Source organism: Bos taurus, chromosome 23, assembly GCF_002263795.3.
Source record: "Bos taurus isolate L1 Dominette 01449 registration number 42190680 breed Hereford chromosome 23, ARS-UCD2.0, whole genome shotgun sequence".
Lineage (NCBI taxonomy): Eukaryota > Metazoa > Chordata > Mammalia > Artiodactyla > Bovidae > Bos > Bos taurus.
The window spans coordinates 7,597,951-7,614,178 of NC_037350.1; the positions used below are offsets into that span (position 1 = coordinate 7,597,951).

At 57.7% G+C, this 16,228-nt stretch overlaps 1 protein-coding gene across 18 annotated transcripts in view; it reads left to right on the forward strand.

The window, feature by feature from the left end:
- The window catches only part of SYNGAP1 (synaptic Ras GTPase activating protein 1), a 31,550-nt gene that overhangs the window by 3,882 nt on the left and 11,440 nt on the right, over positions 1 to 16,228 (forward strand). For 14 of the 18 annotated variants that reach the window (XR_009492485.1, XR_009492484.1, XR_814706.3 and 11 more), the window contains 9 exons: positions 1,042 to 1,163; positions 3,266 to 3,371; positions 9,382 to 9,473; positions 9,873 to 9,994; positions 11,721 to 11,874; positions 12,095 to 12,193; positions 13,553 to 14,179; positions 14,314 to 14,458; positions 14,673 to 14,817. Coding sequence is in view for 14 of the 18 variants with exons in the window: in XM_059880467.1 (XP_059736450.1) it covers positions 1,042 to 1,163; positions 3,266 to 3,371; positions 9,382 to 9,473; positions 9,873 to 9,994; positions 11,721 to 11,874; positions 12,095 to 12,193; positions 13,553 to 14,179; positions 14,314 to 14,458; positions 14,673 to 14,817 (1,612 nt within the window). In the remaining 4 variants the exon portion in view is untranslated. Of the gene's footprint in view, positions 1 to 1,041; positions 1,164 to 3,265; positions 3,372 to 5,463; positions 5,569 to 5,678; positions 5,731 to 5,806; positions 9,269 to 9,381; positions 9,474 to 9,872; positions 9,995 to 11,720; positions 11,875 to 12,094; positions 12,194 to 13,552; positions 14,180 to 14,313; positions 14,459 to 14,672; positions 14,818 to 16,228 lie in introns of those variants that run through there. The other 4 variants (XM_059880475.1, XM_059880474.1, XM_059880473.1 and 1 more) reach the window with 4 other exon arrangements.

A 16,228-nucleotide genomic window follows, 5' to 3' on the forward strand; every position in this document is an offset into this window, starting at 1 on the left:
TGCACGCACAGGGGTGTGGAAGAACAGCAGAATCAGGGGAGGGGCGACCCTTAGTCTACTACTTGTGGAAGTTTTGTCCCCATCCCCAGCCTCTATGTCACAGGCCTGGGTCTTTCATTCTTCCCTCCCCTCTTCCTTCCTCAGGCTTCTCACGGTGCCTTGGGGAGGTTCCTACTTGAGGAGTTGGCTTCCATCCTGTCCATGGAGACTGGGGAGGTGGGATAGGGGACAGTATTGAATCTTTGACCTCTGGGCATGGAGTAGGGGAAGAGATCAACTCAGTATTCATGCAAACAAGGGCATATTTCCTGCCTCCTCAGTCCCCAACCCTTCCACAGCCAGATACCAACAAGACCCATCCTTCCTCTCCCACCAGCAGAAGCAGCTCTTTCCCTGAAGGATAAAGCAGAGTTGGGCTGGGGAGGAGGGAGTGAAGGAAAGCAGAGAGGCAGGAGAGGAGGCCCTCTCAGGATTCTGACCCTGGGAATAAGTCAGTTGCTCACTCCCTTTCTTTTCTAGACATTTAGCTTTTAGTCTCATGACCCAAATGTTCCTACATCCCCATCCTTCTTCCCATAGCTCTGTAGGCTTCCGTACTCTCTTGCAGATGGGTGGGGCCACCTTCCAAATCCTCGTCTTCTGCAGCTATCTGGTTGCCCTTCCTCTTCCCAGACACTTGCCACCAACCTTCTGGTATTTTTCTTCCGCCAGTTTTGCTGGACCCTCCGCCTTTTGACTTTTCAGAAGTGGATGGAGAGCTCCTTCCCCTTTCTCTGCCTCCAAACTCACACTCTGTCAGGATATCATTCCCCTCTGAACCACTTCTCTGTATTTTCTTCTGCCAAGTCTACTGAGCCCCTCAGCTCCCACCGCCCCAGCCAGAGAAGCTTTTCTTCTGTTCCTCTATAGTTTTCAGGGGCCTCACCCCCTTCTATGATCTCCTTAAGGTGGGTGGGGGCCCCTTGTTCCCCTTTATGGACTCTTCTGTCCCCTGAACGCATAGAGCTTCCCTTACGGTTTCTGTGTATCTCTGCCCCCTAGATGTACGGGGACCCCCTATGCACCGAACCCAATACGTTCACTCCCCGTATGATCGTCCTGGTTGGAACCCTCGGTTCTGCATCATCTCGGGGAACCAGCTTCTCATGCTGGATGAGGACGAGGTGAGCAGGGTGGGAAGGCTGGGAAGAGACCTCTGGGTCGCATGGGAAAATGTGAGAGAAGGATGGGAGAATCCTCATTTGCAAAGGGACGTGAGACACAGAGATGGCAAAGGGAAAGATACTGGCAAGTGGTGGGAGGAGGGTGGCCTTGAGACTTGGTTGAGACGTCAGAAGGGGCAGGGGTTCTTTCCCTTGGCCAGGGGGGTCTTTGAGGGCCATGTGCAGTGATGGGGAGGAGCTATGGTTCTAAAGATTTGGGGGTGCCTTCTGTTTTCACCCTGCTCCTATTGTGGGATAGGTTAGGCTAAGAAATGGAAACAAAAGGGCTTGGAGGAGGGTGAAGACATGGATCACTTTGGAGGGAACAGCTCCCTCTCCTCTCTCCATACTGAGCAAGCCTCATCACTGACCACTCCCCATCCTTTCCCTGGCATGGGGCAGAGTGCATGGACTCAGAGTGGGGTCTCTGAGGGAACTGGGAAGGGGCTGCAGGGTACAAGGAGAGATGATGGAGAGCAGTAGGTCTGGGCCTCGATGGTGGTGAAGACAGGGAAGCCTGAGATCAGGGTTTAGAGAGATGCTGAGAGGGCTTTTGCCAGGGACACGGGGAAGGAATATGAGAGAAGAGATACCTGGGGGGTGAGGGGAACTGGGAATATGGGAAGTTGTCTAAAGGAGTCAGAGTGGGATAGAGGCAAGGACCAGCCAAATTGGAAGATGTGAAATGAACAGAGCATCCTTGGAGGTAGCAGCCATGCAGTATGATTAGAGATCCAGGGGAGTGTGGGTTCTGGTTTTGGAGTCAGGTCAGCAGTAGAGCATCCATCGGAGGAAACAGAAGATGTGACTCTGAAGAATGGATCCCCAGAGGTGTGATTCAGGCGGTGGGGGTGACTTAGGTAAGCTTTAGAGAGTGATAGGATAACCTGCAAGACCAGAGAGGTGGTGAGAGATATGTCCCAAAAGCTGTCGGGAAGGGTGTAGTGAGGCAGGGTTAGAACTGGAGTTGAGGTTAACCAGAGTTTCGAGGAATCTGGGGGGCAAGTGAGTGTGGAGAGAGGCCTGGGTAGAGAGCTTCCCAGGCACAGAGTCAAGTTGAAGCCTCGTCCAGGGAGGACATGGTGACTCAAGGGAAGGGTGCTTTGGGGAGTCCAAGTGTTAGGCACTGGGGGCCAATTTGAATGGTCACTAGTCGTGGCCAAGCGTTTGGGGTCTGTAGGATGAATGGGGGGAACTGGAGACTGTGTGAGAATGAAGAGGTTGGACAGTGGGTGGGAGAATGAAGGAATGAGAGAGATGGGGACAGACAGGTCCAGAGGACTGGTGGCTAGAAACTGAGGTAGGAAGGGTGTGGAGGGGGGCCTGGAATGGCAGTGTGCAGGGCCACAGGGAACTGGAATTGGCTGGGTTGTGGAGCCCAGGCTGGGACTAGTGGGGTGGGTGGTTCTTGAAGGGGTGGAGATTGGCGGGGTGGAGAGGGGAAGGTTAGGAAGGAGGTGGCCAGGGAGACTTGGGGATGAGGCTTAGGGAGAGGTAATGGCTAAAGCGAGGTGAGCTAGGCTGAAGGGGTGGCCATGGAAGGCGATGAAAGGTGGGGGGGAGGTGACCAGGCCCTCAAGGGGGTGGGGAGATTGGGTCCCATTCTGGCCGCAAGCCTGGCCGTGGGAGGGAGACAAGCTGTGGATCCTGATTATAAATGCAGCTTCTGCTACCCCCGTGACAGCCACGGAGGGAGGGAAGGGGGTGAGGGCGGTGGGAGGTTGGGAGGAGAACAGGGAGAATGGAGGAACTGAAGGTCAAGGGGAAAGTGGATTTGGGGAGCAGCAAAGGCCAGAGTGGTTGCGGGGATTCCCTGGAGGGTGTTTCAAAAGACATGGTGGAAGAAAAGAGGAGGGTGGGACGGGAGGGGATAAGCAGACTCGGAGAGAGAAAGCAATGAGAAATCCACTCACCCCGAGACACCTAAAAAGAGTACGGAGGGGCGGGGGCAGGTGGTCAGACTGGTGGGAAGGGAGGCTCAGCCTCCTCTGGTGGGGAAGAGAAAGAAGAGGGACGGCCTGGGCCCGCGAGGTCTGACGCCCCCCCTCCACCGCATCCCCTAGATACACCCCCTTCTGATCCGGGACCGGAGGAGCGAGTCCAGTCGCAACAAACTGCTGAGACGCACGGTCTCCGTGCCGGTGGAGGGGCGGCCCCACGGCGAGCATGGTACGGCGGCCGAGCAGGCTCTCGTACCCCGAACAGGCGCGGGGAGGGGGCTGCGGGGGCCTGGGTGCAGGGGAGGGGGCGTCCGGGGCCGGGAGGGGGCGGAGACGAAGTCTCGCACCGTGTGGGAGCCCGGGCAGAGCCGGCGCCCTCGTCTGGGGTCTGAGCGGGACGCAGGCTGTGGGTGAGAGGCCTCAGCGGTCCTCGCTGTTTCGCTCTCTTTTTCCTCTCCAGCAGCGAAGTTTGACTGTTTCCCCGGTGCTTGTAAAAATAGTCTGCTTAGATCTTTCGCTTCCTGTCCGAGTGTGGCTGCCCCTGCCCCTCCCTGGCCTGGGTCTGGGATCTTGGAGAGAATGACCTAGTTCCCGCCCTGCCCCCAGACCTCTGCCCCACCCCCCAGGCTCCTGATTCTTCTCCCAGACCTTCTGGCCTGGGGACCGTCCCTCTTGCCCCCTTTTCTTTTTCTCATCAGCTGTTTTTATTTTTCTGCAATTCTGTCACCCTCTTCTGCTTTCCTCCCTGATTTCTCTTATTTTCTCTGTCGCTCTTGGGTCGTCTGCCTCTCCCCTGTGTTCTCGGTGGAACTCCGTCAGACCCCCATCTCATCTCCTTTCTGTCTGTCTGTGGAGCTATGTGCTCAGTCTGTCTCTCCAACTCTCCCTCTCTCCATCTGTCTCTTCCCCTCCCTCCCTCTTTCTGCCCCCCCCATCCACCCCCCTCTTTAGTCATTTAAAAAAAGATTTTTGTCTTCCTGAGAAGTTCGCTTAAAAGGTTTCCATGGGAACAGTGAGGGGAGATGAAGGCAGAGAACAGAGATCTGCAGCCAAGGTGCAGAGAGACGCCCTCAGCCCCCAGAAACCCCCTTGTCACTGCCCCCTACCACTGTGTCCCCCTGCCAGGACCAAGGGTCCAGGTCCTGCATCCCCTCAATCCCTGGTGACCCCTTTATTCTACCAGCACCCCCCTCCCCTCAGGGATCCAGGCTTCCAGTTTCTCTTCCGAAGAGCTAGTGGCCTGTCTCCATCCTTTGGCTCCCTTCAGCCCTCTCTGATAGGCTCAGGCCTTACTGCTCTTGGGGGCCAGTTCTGGGACCCTGGGTGGATCGCTGGCCAGGGGTGTGTGTCATTGTCATGGAAACTTGTGACCATGGGGGCGTGTGGGTAGCACATTTCTGTGAGGCAAAGCCAGGTGGTGCTGCTGGTGGTGGTGGAATGTGTATAGAGAATGTGTGTGATGTCTGTCACATCTGTGTGTGTGTGTGTGAAAGAGAGAGTCAGTCATGTCCATGCCTGGGAAAGGTTTGTGTCCATGTGTGCATACCTGTGTGTCCAGGCCAGAATGGTCACATGCTCATGGAGCATGTTTGTTATATATCTGGTGGTGGGCGTCTCTGCCCACATATTCCCCTTCTATCTTCTTACTGTCACTCCTCAGGGTCTGGGGTCTCTCGTGTGGGTCTCTTGTGTGTTAGGGAGGAGGGCACTCATGTATGTTTGGAACTGGGGATGGTGTGTGGAGGAGTTTGTGTTGGAAGTTCAGTAAGGGCTGGGAGGGGGTCCAGGGATATATATATTTGGGGGGAGTGTTTAGTGAAAGAGTTGCTGGCTGGTGAACGTTTGGGGTTCTCAGGGGGACGTGGAGTGTGTAAAGGGAGTGGAGAATGTGCAAGGAACCTAGAAGTTTTGGGACCCTGGGGGCCTGGGTCCGAGGTCTGTGTAGAGGCTGTGGACTCTCGAGCCCAGGAGAGGTCGCCGGACCTTCAAGGGGCATCGGCATTCAGGGCTCCTCCTCTCCTGGGTGGAGCCGCCGCCCCTCATTCCCTCCGTGGTTTCGATGGGGGGTCCAGCTCAGGAAGGGATGGTGGGAGGCCCGGTTGGTTTTGGGGGTCCCTTCGCCCCCCTCCCGCATCTCTCTCGCTCTGTCTCCGGGCGACGGGGCTCGTGACAGAGGCGGCCACGGCAGCAGCGGTCGCCTAGCAACGGCGGCGGGGCCCGGGCAACGGCGGCAGCGGCGGGAGCGGCGGCGGAGGGAGCCGTTCCCGCGGCCGTCACCGCGCGGCCGTCCCGGCCGTCCCGGGCCCCGCCGCCGCCCCCACCGCGCCGGGCGGCGCGAGCCGGGCCGCGCCGCCCCCTCTCCTGCCGCACCCGCCCCTCCCCCGCTGGGGAGCCCCCCCTCCCGACCCTCCGGGGGGCGGTGCGAGGTAAGGGCGGGGCCGGGCGGACGAGGAGCGCGTGGGGGGGCGCCGCGCTCGAGGGGGCGCGCGTGTGCGTGGGCGCGGGGCGGGGGTGGGGAGGCCGCGGCGGCGGCGGCGGCTGCTCCCTCCGCATGTTCTCGCTGCATCTACCGAGTGGGGGGAGTTATGGTAACTGGCGGGGGGCAGCGGAGGCGGGGGGTCGGAAACTGGCCTCGTAGGACCAGTCTCCGGAGCGCGCGGGGGCGGCCGGTGTAGGGTGGTCTTGGAGCCCCTCGGTGGAGGCGGCAGCCCTGGTGTCCGCGTGTGTGTCGGTGTCCAGGCTTGTGTCTCCTGTGTGTTAGTGCCATGTGCACACGGGGCCCATTCCTCGCGTGCACATGTGCAGCCAGCCTTTTGCAACCTGTCCTGCCCTCGGCTTGCTTCCTACCTAAGGCTTTGCTGGCTGCCCCGGCTTGGGGGGCAGCCCTTGGCCATACTGGTCCCTGTCACCTCTGACCCTGAGAATGCATGTCCCTGGCTGGGGCTCGCCTTCTGTCAGTCTCCTGTGTGTGGGGATGTGTGGCTGCATGAGGAGGATTTCTGTGTCCCTGGTGGCAGGTGTGTGTCTTTGCATGTGTGTTCCATCATTGGCCTGGGGATCTGTGTCAGTCCCAGCATGGGTGTCCAGGGTGTGTCTGGATGTGGGTGGTATGCAAGTGGGGGGAGAGAGTAAGTGTGTGTGAGTGTATTTTTTGGAATCCTACCATGTATGAAACACCTTTGGGCTAGCAGGTGTGAGCCCCTGCTCCGTTAGGGAGTGAGGACAGGAAAGCTAGCTGAAAAGGGAAAGAGTGGGGTAAAGACGAAAAGCGGGGAGTTGGGGGAGAGGAGGACTGAGAGAGGCTTGGCGAGGAGAGGGAATGGCTGAAGAGGATTTGGGCAGGTGGGACTTGGTGGTGTCAGGTTGAGAAGAGAGGAGAGAGAAGGTGGGGAACTGGCTGGAGCTGGTGGAGAAGGGGCCTGGGAGTGGGGGGGCAGCGCAGGGGCAAGAGAGTCAGGCCTTCCCATGAAGCGGTCGCTGAGAGGAGAGTGGCGGCTAGGCCTGGGGCTTGTGTGGGCCTGTAGGATCGGGCTTGGCTGGCTCAGGAGAGGCCATCCTAGAGGCCGGCTCCCAGTGAGGCCTGGCACAGCAGGACCTGCTGGTAGAGGTGCCCGTTCCTCTCCAGCTCTGTTCCTCCACCTGCTTTGGCAGCCTTCCTCCGGGGCTCCCCTTGAGAGCTGCCAGCAGGGTGTGACGGGGAAGAAAGGCCAAAGGGAAGGTTAGCGGTTTGGGCGATTGGAGGATATGGGGAGATTCTGTGGGTGATGGCAAGATTAGAGAGGTTGGAGAGGTGGGAGTGCAAGCCCTTGCTGTGTGTGTGAGTGAGTGCAATTGTGTGTGTATACAGGGTGTGTACATGTGTGGGTGTGTGCACAATGCCTGTGTTACGGGTCTGTGTAGGTGGCTGTTATGCGTGTGCATGCGTGTATACATCGTGCAGGGATGGGACACGGAGGCCCAGGATCTCGGTGTGTGCTTTTCAGGTTTGCTCTCTGCGTGGACATGGGCCTGTGGCATGTGTTCTGAACATGTCACTGCATGCAGCACTAAGAACAGGATATCCTGTGTTTCTGGTTTTTTTTCATTGTGGCAGTGAGGGTCTTTGTAAGCATATGCGTATGTGGTCTCTGTGTACGTCTGACTTAAATGAGTTTGTGCCTCTTAGTACTTAGTTATATGTGTAAGATTATATTACTTCCAAGAATCAAGCAAACCAATTAGCAAATCCATTCTCCTGTTAATTCTTTAGTTCTAAAGCAGAATTTTAGTGGATTTGAAGTTAGACTTTCTGCCTTTATTACAGGATCTTTTATATGAACATAATGGCTGAACTGCATTATTTGGCATAGAATGAGGCGAGCAGACCTGAGAAAAGCAAAGACTTAGGAAGGAAATACCCTGAACCCTTAGATGCACTGTTGAGTGTGTAACAGAAGGGTAGTTAATACATTTGTTCCTTGATTTTTCTTTATTCTGGTAGCAACACAGGGACTCCTGTGTTGGAGTCAGGAAAGGGCTGGGGAAGAAGGGGTTGTCCTGAGATAGAATGGTTGTGGTTGTACTTTTCCTGTGAATGAAAGATGCTTGTGCTTTGGGGGTATGGGGGTACCTTGATGCAGTCAGAATCTTGGTTTACTTAAGCATGTGTCTTAGAGGTTAAAGTGGCCCCCTCTGTGTGGGGGCCCTGTGTGGGTCTCTGGGTTAAATGTCCTTTTCTGTAATGTGCTGCCTACATAACTGCCCCAGGTCCACACCAGCAGCTCTCATGAGTGTCAGGGTCAAGTATGCACTCCCCTGCTGCAGTGCTCACATATGTCTAAGCATGTGTCCTGTGGGGTATGTGGGCCCCAGGGCCTCAGGATGTGGACCTGTGGCACCGCCACCTCACCATTCTCTGCATGTCTCATAAGCACCTAGATTCCTCTTAATTTTTCGTATTGTGGTTATCATGTATATATGTCCCCCTCCCGACATAGCTCAGTGTATGTTTCTGTGCTCTACACATGTGTTGCTGAGGGACTGACAAGGGTTTCCATGTCATGGGATCCACATTTTTGTGTGTAGATCTCCTAACACCTGGGTTTTAGAGGCATAGGGAAGCTGGGCAATTTGCAGGCGATTTGCAGTTCAGGAAGCTGACAGTGAAGCTATGGCTGTGGCCCTGGCCCTCCCTTGTTTTGGACGCTAGAGGGTTAACAGGCGGCTCTTCCGGTCCCCCCCACCAGCCTGTAGCTTCTTGTTGCTGTGGAGATGGTAGCCCCGCCCCTGATGCAGCACCTGCCCCCCCATTGGCTGCAGTGGTGACTGTGGGGCTGAGGGGGGAGCCCAGGCCTGGGCAGCCATTCTGGAGCTGGAGCCCGAGCTTGGCATCCCCCCACTTTCATTCTCCTCTAGCTCCTCAGCCCCTCTCAATTCCCTGGCAGCAGAGCCTCAGCTTCCCTCCTCCGAGCTGCCACCCCTCCAGACTCAGAGCCATCCGAGCTTCCTCCGCGTTCACCTCCCCTCCTCCTCTTCGCCCTGCCCTCACTTGGGAGTCTCCCGAGTGCCCACTGCCCATTCTCCCCGCTCCCCTGCGTTTTTCCCCTTCCCCTTCCCCCTTCCCTTCTGACTCCCTGCATCTGCAGTGCACGTGGAGCCAGCCCCTTCTCCCCTCCCCCCTGCCCTTTGCTGTCCCCAGGCTGCTTCCGCTTCCACTCCGCACAGGTCCCTTCCAGGACCTCCCCCTCCAGGCCAGGGAGGGGGTCATGGGAGGCAGTCCTGGCCCTCCAGACAGACAGGGCTTCCATGAGTGGGGTCGCGGGGGAAGATGTGCCCAGTTGAAAGAGGAGGAAAGCCTGCCTCTGGCCCATGACCTTTAACCCGACTTCCCCCCCAGCTGACCCCTTCCTGGGGGTGTGGGCACCAAGAACCTAGGTGCTGTGGCTCTTCGGTGTCCTTTATTCCTGGAGTTTAACTGATGCTCTCAGCCATGCCCCTTTGCTGACTGCCAGCCCCAACCCCAGTCATGGGCCTGAGGCCCCCCACCCCGTCCCCCTCTGGGGGCTCCGGCTCAGGTTCCTTGCCCCCTCCTTCCCGCCGCCAGCCTCTCAGCCGCCGCTGCTCTTCCTGCTGCTTCCCGGGGGGTAGGTGAGGCTGGAGCTGAGGGGCAGAGGGAGGGGGCTGATATGCTGGGGCCAGGGTGGACCCGGGGCTCCAGTGACCCCCTCCCACGTCCCTGCTGGCCCTCTCCTCCCCTCCAGAATACCACTTGGGTCGCTCGAGGAGGAAGAGTGTCCCAGGGGGGAAGCAGTACAGCATGGAGGCCGCCCCCGCCGCACCCTTCCGGCCCTCGGTGAGTGAAGGCCCTGCCAGATGTGGCTCAGCTGGTCCCCTCCCCGCCAGTCCCAGCTGGAGCCCCTGGACTGTGAGAAAGGGGGCAGGAGAGAGAATCTGTGCGTGTGTCCCCCCACCTCTTTGGTTCCCCCCTTCCTGGCTCTGCCCCCCCTGCTTCTCAGACCAGCCCTCCCACCTTCTCTAGGCTGGTGTGTGTGTGTGTTTGTGTGTGCACTCGCACCCGTGGGAGCAAAGGAAGACAAACTGGTAGCAGGGCTCCTGTGCCCTTTTTCTCACCCTGGAGACTTCCCTTTCCCCCAATCCCGCCTTCATCCAGGGGCTCTTTACCAGCTGAGCAGTGAGCAGGTGGAACTGACCCTACCCCAGCCCACCCCTATCCCCATTTCCCCCCACCCAGCAAGGCTTCCTGAGCCGGAGGCTAAAAAGCTCCATCAAACGCACGAAGTCACAACCCAAACTTGACCGGACCAGCAGCTTCCGCCAGATCCTGCCTCGCTTCCGAAGTGCTGACCATGACCGGTATGGGGTCTGAAGTGGGCTGGACCAGGGTGGGATGATTTGGATGCAGAGTAGGGGGCTCTGGAGTGCCCACTGCCCATTCTGTGGGGGCTATCAGAGTGCAGAGCTTGATGGCCTCAGATTGACTGAGAGGTGTTATGGGGCAGAAGCCAGAATGGAGGGGCAGCAGGAGGTGGGGAGTGGGGGCGGGGAACGGGAGCGGCCGAAAGGGGATGAAGGTGAAGCCAAGGAGGGGCTCTCCTGGCTGGGGAAGGATGGTCTCCAGGCTGGGATGGACGGAGCTGCACAGAAGGACAGAGATGGAGTGACAGCCCGGGAGAGGACAGGGAAGGGGTGGTGGGCTGGGAGGGACTGGGGGATCTGGGTGGAGGGTCCCAGGGAAGGGGGGGCGGGGTGGGGCGGGGCGGCACGTGCATGTGGAGCGTGTGGAGGAGGGCAGGCAGCACAGGTGTGCAGGTCCACAGCCCGGGGAGTGGGGGGGCGGGGGGGGGGGGAGGCTGGAGGGTTCATCACGGACTGAGCCTGAGGAGGAAGGCCGCAGACAGGCCAGAGGGCACCGTCGCCAGGGCTGGGCTGGAAGGAAACGTCGTTTGCTCCTGGGCTCCTGGGGTCTGCTTCTTGGGGTCCCTCTTTGGGATCCCCCCTCACCCGGTTCCTCCCAGGGGAGAAACCTGTCCTTCCTTCCCCCCGTCTGGCCGCCCCCGAGGCAGGGCAGGTAGGGAGTTGGGCTAGGTGAGTCACACCTTCCCCTCCCCCTCCGTGTCCCCGGAGCTGGATTTGGGGCCGGCAGGGGGTGAGGGCCTGGTATTCCTGGCCGCGGGGGCGGGGGGCCGGGGGAGCGTCGCGCTGACGGCAATGGAGCCCAAGATGACGGGGCTGCTATAAATAGCTCCACGGAGGCTCCCACACCCGAGCTCCCCCTCCCTTCCCCACTGCTCTCTACTCCTCAGCCCCTTGCTGGCTCCCAGAGCTTGGGTCCTGTGACTCCGGCCTCCACTCCCCTCAGCGCGTGGGCCTCTGCTCTCCTGAGGGGTGCTCCCAAGTTCCCCCCTGCTTGCCCTCTGTGCCCTCAGCCCGCGCTGCAGGGCCCCTGCTCACCTTCTGCCGCCCTGTCTCCACTCTTCCCTTTCCCTCTTCGTCTTCTCCTTTCCCCATCTCTTCCTCCCTAGTCCTCGTTTCCAGACCCATGCTCCTGCTCTCAGTTTTCTGCCCACAGCCTTCTCGCGTTTCTTACTATTTTCCCTCATTCGTTCCCTCAGTTTTGCTAAAATGTGTTCTCTTACCTCATTCATTCTTGGATTTATTAAGTGGTTTTTAGGTCATACCTATGTGGCAGGCCCAGACCAACATCTTCGTACTTGTAACGTTGACTCCCAAGAATCAAGACTCCCATAGCTGTGGGGTTTTTTAGGGGGGTGATCACCTAGAAGTCCCATCTAGAACTGTCCAAAGCCCACCTGTTTACTTTTTTCATTTCTGGCTTGAGATACTTCTGGGTGTCCCCAGTATTCAGAACCCCTTAGGTGGTGGACTGAGGGGAGGGGCTTTGTCTCACACCCCTTGTGTCCTTCCCTGTACGGGCTGGGTTTCTGTGTCTGTGGGAAGTGGGTGTAGGAGCGCTTTCCCCAGGTCTCTGTCCCTCCTAGAGCCTGCTTGGTGATGCAGCCGTCTGGGTTTGTAAGCAGGCTGGGCCCTGATCCCCCCTCCTGGACCCCCACCCTGCCAGGGCCCGGCTGATGCAGAGCTTTAAGGAGTCGCACTCTCACGAGTCCCTGCTGAGTCCTAGTAGCGCGGCCGAGGCCTTGGAGCTCAACTTGGATGAAGACTCCATTATCAAGCCAGTGCACAGCTCCATTCTGGGCCAGGAGTTCTGTTTTGAGGTACTGGCTGTGTGGGGCTGGGGCAGGCCCAAGGGTCGGGGTCCAGGAGGGAGAGGCAGAGAGGCCTGGAGAAGGTGGCAGAGGTGGGATGTCAGGCAAACAGAAGCCTCTGGGGCTGGGAGGAAGGTGGAATGGGCCGGGAGGAAGAGATGGTGGGGTGATCCCAGCCCTGGGAGTCCTCTCTCTTCTAGAGCCCCTCTGACCCTGCACCCCTCTTCAGGTAACAACATCATCAGGAACAAAATGCTTTGCCTGTCGTTCTGCCGCTGAAAGGGACAAATGGATCGAGAACCTGCAGCGGGCAGTGAAGCCCAACAAGGTACTGCGTGTCTGGGGCTCCAGATGGCATGGGCAGGGTGATGTCCAGGGGGCCGGGGTCCTTGGCGAGAGGGGAGGGGGGCAGGTGGAGGAGTAGAAGGAGACCCCCCGTTTCTTTTTGTTTTCTTCTGCCTTATGATGTTTCCTTTCCATAGAAATCATAGATAGAGAGCTGACAGGGCTCTGGAATTTCCTCCAGTGCATCTTCCCTGCAAGCAGGGATGTCCCCCTAATACCCTGACAGGTGGGCGCTCAGCCCCGCTTGCAGTGTTTCTGTAGCACACACAGATTGGTCACATAGCTGAATCTCGAAACCATGGTTTCTTCTCTGTACAACTGGTAGGAGTGGGGTTGAAGTAGAATATCTCTAAAGTTCCTCTGGCTCAAAAATTCTGTGAGTCTGTGTTCTTCCCAGGAGAAACGCTCCCAGTTCCGTCTGCTGTTCTCTGTGTCCCAGCTTCCAGTGAGCTCCTCTCTGGAAACCCTTGTTTGTCAATGTCCTCCTTAAAACCTAGACCCAAGATGCTGCAATCTTCCCTGCTGCAGAGTCCAGATACCAGGCTCTTTTCACACTGAAACCTCACTGGTCATTGTCAGCCTCCAGGCCCTTTTTGCATTAACTGTAGATTCTCACCTTTTGCATTTATGCCTTTTTTTTTTTCAATTAACTTCTGATTGTCTTTGAAAGACTCCTCAGTTCTCCTGTTCAAATCCCACCTTAATATTTTGGGTTTATTATTATAACTTAAAATCTTTTCCCAATACGAATTCTATCAACTGATGTATGAGCTCAGTCTATATCTATTTGCTCTGGCTGCTATAACAAACTCCCACTAACTAGGCTACTTCAAATAACAGAAATTTATTCTCTGGTAGTCAGGAGACCAGAAATCAAAAATTAAGGTGTCAGCAAGGCCTTGCTCCTCTGGAAGCTCTAGGAAGAATCCTCCCCTTCCCCTTCATACTGTCTGGGGATTGCCAGCAGTCTCCAGCATCCCTTAACTTATAGCTCCATCTGCAAAATTTTTACTTCCATCTTCACTGGGTCTTCTCCTTTCCGTGTGTATCTGGTCTCAAAATTTCCCTCTCCACATAGACCCCAGTCATGGGATTTAGGGTCCATCCTAATCCAGTATTGACCACATGTCAATGTGATTTTATCTGCAAGGACCATATTTCCAAAACAGGTCACATTCCCAGGTTCCGAGTAGACCGAATTTGAGGGAGACAAAGTCCAGTTCCATACACACCTTCTCAACTCTGTGATTGCTGGTCTCAGAGACTGGGTTTTTGACTGTCTCTCCTCTTTTGGTGTCTCTGGCTCTCTGGCCCTTCCCCTTCACCCACCCTACCCTGCCAGGACAACAGCCGCCGGGTAGACAACGTATTGAAGCTGTGGATCATAGAGGCCCGGGAGCTGCCTCCCAAGAAGCGGTACTACTGTGAGCTCTGCCTGGATGACATGCTGTATGCACGCACCACCTCTAAGCCCCGCTCAGCCTCAGGGGACACCGTTTTCTGGGGTGAGCACTTCGAGTTCAACAACCTGCCAGCCGTCCGGGCCCTGCGGCTGCACCTATACCGTGACTCGGACAAAAAGCGCAAGAAGGACAAGGCAGGCTATGTCGGCCTGGTGACTGTGCCTGTGGCCACCCTGGCCGGGCGCCACTTCACAGAGCAGTGGTACCCTGTGACCCTGCCGACGGGCAGCGGGGGCTCTGGGGGTATGGGGGGCTCGGGTGGGGGAGGGGGCTCTGGGGGTGGCTCAGGGGGCAAGGGCAAAGGAGGTTGCCCAGCGGTGCGGCTGAAAGCGCGTTACCAGACGATGAGCATCCTGCCCATGGAGCTGTATAAGGAGTTCGCTGAGTACGTCACCAACCATTATCGGATGCTCTGTGCGGTATTGGAGCCCGCCCTGAACGTCAAGGGCAAGGAGGAGGTCGCCAGTGCTCTGGTTCACATCCTGCAGAGTACAGGCAAGGCCAAGGTGAGTGCTGGGCCCTCAGGACAAGGTGACCTGGGCATGGGCGCTCGCTTGTGGGGACAGTAAGGGGAGGGCATGTGTGTCTTCATGAGCTTGGGTTGAACAGAGGCTGACCCCTGGCTCTTCCTGGACTCCAGGACTTCCTTTCAGACATGGCCATGTCCGAGGTGGACCGGTTCATGGAACGAGAACACCTCATATTCCGCGAGAACACGCTCGCCACTAAAGCCATAGAAGAGTACATGAGACTGATTGGTCAGAAATACCTCAAGGATGCCATCGGTACGGCCCTCCTGCAGGCCTTCTCCCCAAACCTACAGACACCCGGTCCAGCCCCAAACACAGCTCCTCCAGACCCCAAGTCCACCTTGCCTCAGCTCGGTGCTTCCAGACCCAGAGTCCCCAGCCTCCAGCCTGATTCTGAGAATCCCCAAACCCCAGTTGTCTCTGCCCTTTGAAAGTGTGACTGACCCCCACTGTGCCTCCAACCCCGCAGGGGAATTCATCCGTGCTCTGTATGAATCTGAGGAGAACTGTGAGGTGGACCCCATCAAGTGCACGGCATCCAGTTTGGCTGAGCACCAGGCCAACCTGCGGATGTGCTGTGAGTTGGCCCTGTGCAAGGTGGTCAACTCCCATTGGTGAGACTGGGAACTCTGGGTTGGGGGGCCAGGGTTGGGGGAGTCGTGTGTTCATCTGTTCATCCATCTGTCCATCTTCAAAGAGACCCAAGAACCAGTTGTGGGCAGAGTGCTGTGCTCAGTGGTATAGAGCAGACAGAGAGCTGCGAGGCTTGGCCTCTGCCCTCAGAGGCCCTGCACCAGAGGGGGCGGGATATCAGAGATGCAGAAAGCCAAGGGGCAGTGTAGTATGTGTTAAGTTCCAAGAAGGGGACCCTCCATCCCGCCTCCACACATAAGGTCAGAGAAGGCAGAGCTTGGAGATGAGCAGAGACAGCTTCATGGGAGAGGTACTCCTGGGATGGGCTTAGAAGATTGGGCCAGGTTCTGACCTATAGAACATGGTGGGTTGAGAAGCTGCCTCCGGAGAAGGCTGTGGAGCAGACCTATGCGTGAGGGCGAGAGGTCCTGGGGCAGCAGGCAGAAGTGGTTTAGTGGAGCGTGTGGCTCACTTCAGTGGGGAATGGAGGGCCACGTGGTGGGACGGGGTGAGGAAAGTTAGCGTGTGAAGGCCTCACTGCCCAGTAAGGGAGCCTGAGTTCTCAGTAGGTCAGGGGACGCCTGTGACGGTGTGCAATATCGTGACCGTGAAGGTTAGGCCTTCAGTAGAAATGGGCGCAGAGGCGGTTGGATAGGGAGATGAAGTCCAGGCTAGTTGGGGGCAGTTGTTACTGTGTCAGGCATGGAAATCAGATCCTGAGTCAGGATCTGGCAGGAAAAGTAGAAAGGGGCCTCTGTAAGGACCCTCTGCAGAGAGGATCACCGGGTGTCCTCAGCTAATTGGAAAGGAAGGGCTGTGTCTGGGGGGGTCCTGAGGCCGTGAGGCTGGTGGCTGGGCGACCAGTGGCCTAACTGACAGAACCAGGGAGTCAAGAGGGGGAACTCAGCGGAGGTTGGAGGTGTGGGAGCAACGCTCAGCTCTACTCTCCATGGTTCGAAGTTTAAGGTGTCAATGGGACATTGCAGAGGAGGGCCTGGGAGTGGGGGGGGTTTGAACTCTGAGCTGTTCCAGGGATTGGGGCCATGCCTGGGGTGCCTCCATCCCCATTTCCCTGGAATCCAGAAGAGTTGGGGGGTCCGAGCTCCCTGTACCTCAAGTGACCCTCCATCTCTCTCCCATCTCTGTCTCTCCCGGTGTCTTCTTCTCTTCTCCTGCTCTCCTCGTCTCTCTGGCACACGCGCTGTCTCCCCGTGTGTCCCTGTCCCCCGCCTCCCCCTCCGGCCCGCTTTCCGCCGTCTGTCCCCGCCGCAGCCCTTTTCCTCCTCAGCCCCCATCCTCCCCCCACGCCCTCCCTCATGCCCTGTCACTCTCACCTCTGCCTCTGCACCCTCGCCTCCTAACACCCCCCTCAGCATGTTCCCTGGAAGCTGA